General features: G+C 39.3%; 1 protein-coding gene across 1 annotated transcript in view; it reads right to left on the bottom strand.

Annotated features, from left to right (window-relative positions):
- TMPRSS11A (transmembrane serine protease 11A) overlaps positions 1–1,877 on the bottom strand; it is a 70,843-nt gene that overhangs the window by 47,527 nt on the left and 21,439 nt on the right. Inside the window, exon 2 of the mRNA XM_023737818.1 lies at positions 1,655–1,777. Coding sequence (XP_023593586.1) covers positions 1,655–1,777 — 123 coding nt within the window. The remainder of the gene's footprint in view (positions 1–1,654; positions 1,778–1,877) is intronic.

Raw genomic sequence — 1,877 nt, 5'->3', positions numbered from 1 at the left:
AAAGCATAGCCCCTGGATTCTCTGTCAGCCCAGAACTAAAACAATTTGCAAGGCCAACTCTTCAGACAACGATTGGACTGGATTGTGGGACATAAAGTGATACTTCTGAGGAGTGTGCCTCTTAGCTCAAGTAGATACAAGAGACCAAAGGGGCAGCTTCTGTCCAGAGGTGAGATGGGAAAGCAAGAGAGGGTTAGGAGCTGGTTGAATGGACATGGGGAATTGGGTGGAAAGGAGGAGTGTGCTGTGACAGAGTGGGGTGAGCAATTAGGGTCACATAACAGTGTATGTATAAAATTTTGTATGGGAGACTAACTTGAAATGCAAACTTCATTTAAAGTACAACAATAAAAAAATTTTCTAAAAATTTCTAATATTTAATCTGAATATTACACTATAGATTTGGGCTTTTTGTCTTTATTAGTATGTTTGTGAGATTAAAAAAAAATGTATGGTTATCCTTCCTTTTCTCATAAATTTACTTAAAATCTTATAACGAGGCCTTACCAAAGTAGCATGTGGTCTTGGGGGACATCTAGGTCAATTGGCATAACATAGTTCATAAAATGTTCTACATCCTACTTTGGTGAGTAGTGTCTGGGGTCTTAAAAGCTTGCAAGTGACCATCTAAGATACATCTGTTGGTCCCATCCCATCCAGAGCAAAGAAGAATGAAGAAAACCAAAGACACAAGGAAAATATTAGTCCATAGGACTAATGGACCAGACCGCATGAACCATAGCCTCCACCAGCCTGAGCCCGGAAGAAATAGATGGTGCCTGGCTACCACTACCAGTTGCACTGACGGATCACAGTAGAGGGTCCCAGACTGAGTGGGAGAAAAAAAGCGGAATTCAAATTCACAAAAAGAGACCAGACTTACTAGTCTGACAGAGACTGGAAGAACCCCTGAGACTATGGCCCCCGGATACCCTGCTAACTCAGAACTGAAGCCACTCTCAAAGTCTACCTTTCGCCAAAGGTTAGACGGGCCCATAAAACTAACAATAACGTGAGGAATATCCTTCTTAATTCAATCAAGGATGTGAGACCAAATTGGCAACACCTGCCCAAAAGCAAAGACAAGAAGGCAGGAAGTTGCAGGAAAGCTGGACAAATAAACACAGAGAACCCAGGGTAAAAAGGGATGGGGGGAGAGTGCTGACACATTGTGGGGATTGCAACCAATGTGACAAAACAATTTGTTTATAAATTTTTGAATGAAAAGCTAATTTGCACTGTAAACTTTCACTTAAAACACAATAAAATAATAATTAAAAAAAAAATGTGGTCTTACAAATAAACATTTCTGATATGGTTAGGCTTTTGCATTTGGGTGATAATATGGTAGACTGGGAAGAGCAATGGGCTGGGATACCTTGAGCTCAATTCTCTCACCTTTAAGAGAGGTTGAGTTAGAAAGAGTGGTTCATTGGAATCACTCATTTGTTAAACAAGCAGATTCCTCTCCTACATTTCCTCTCCCCCACCTACTCATTTCGTAGGACATTGAGTCAGGTCTGGGGTGGGTCCTAGGACTCCACAAGATGATTTTGATGCAGTGATCTGAAGATTGTGTTTTGAAAATATTGAAAATGATCCACAAAATCCCTTCCACTTGCATTATTCTATGATAAAAATAATTTTATCTGACTTACCAAATTCTCGCTCATCTCTTGTAACTCCTTAAATTGGTATGTGTTGTTTTGTCCAGAATTGCTGCTTGCTCGTCGATGTGAAATTTTAAAAATGCTATGATAATACTCCATTTTCTGGTCTATGATGAAAAGGAAAAGTAATTAAGTGCTTTGGGTATAGATTTCAGAGTCTAAGTTCCAAGTATAATGGTACTAATTATAAAGTCTTAAATATATCAC

Source organism: Trichechus manatus, unplaced genomic scaffold (genome assembly GCF_000243295.1).
Source record: "Trichechus manatus latirostris isolate Lorelei unplaced genomic scaffold, TriManLat1.0 scaffold00108, whole genome shotgun sequence".
NCBI classification, from domain to species: Eukaryota; Metazoa; Chordata; class Mammalia; order Sirenia; family Trichechidae; genus Trichechus; species Trichechus manatus.
Note: the sequence above shows the minus strand (reverse complement) of the source record. Positions and strands in the feature narration are given on the sequence as shown.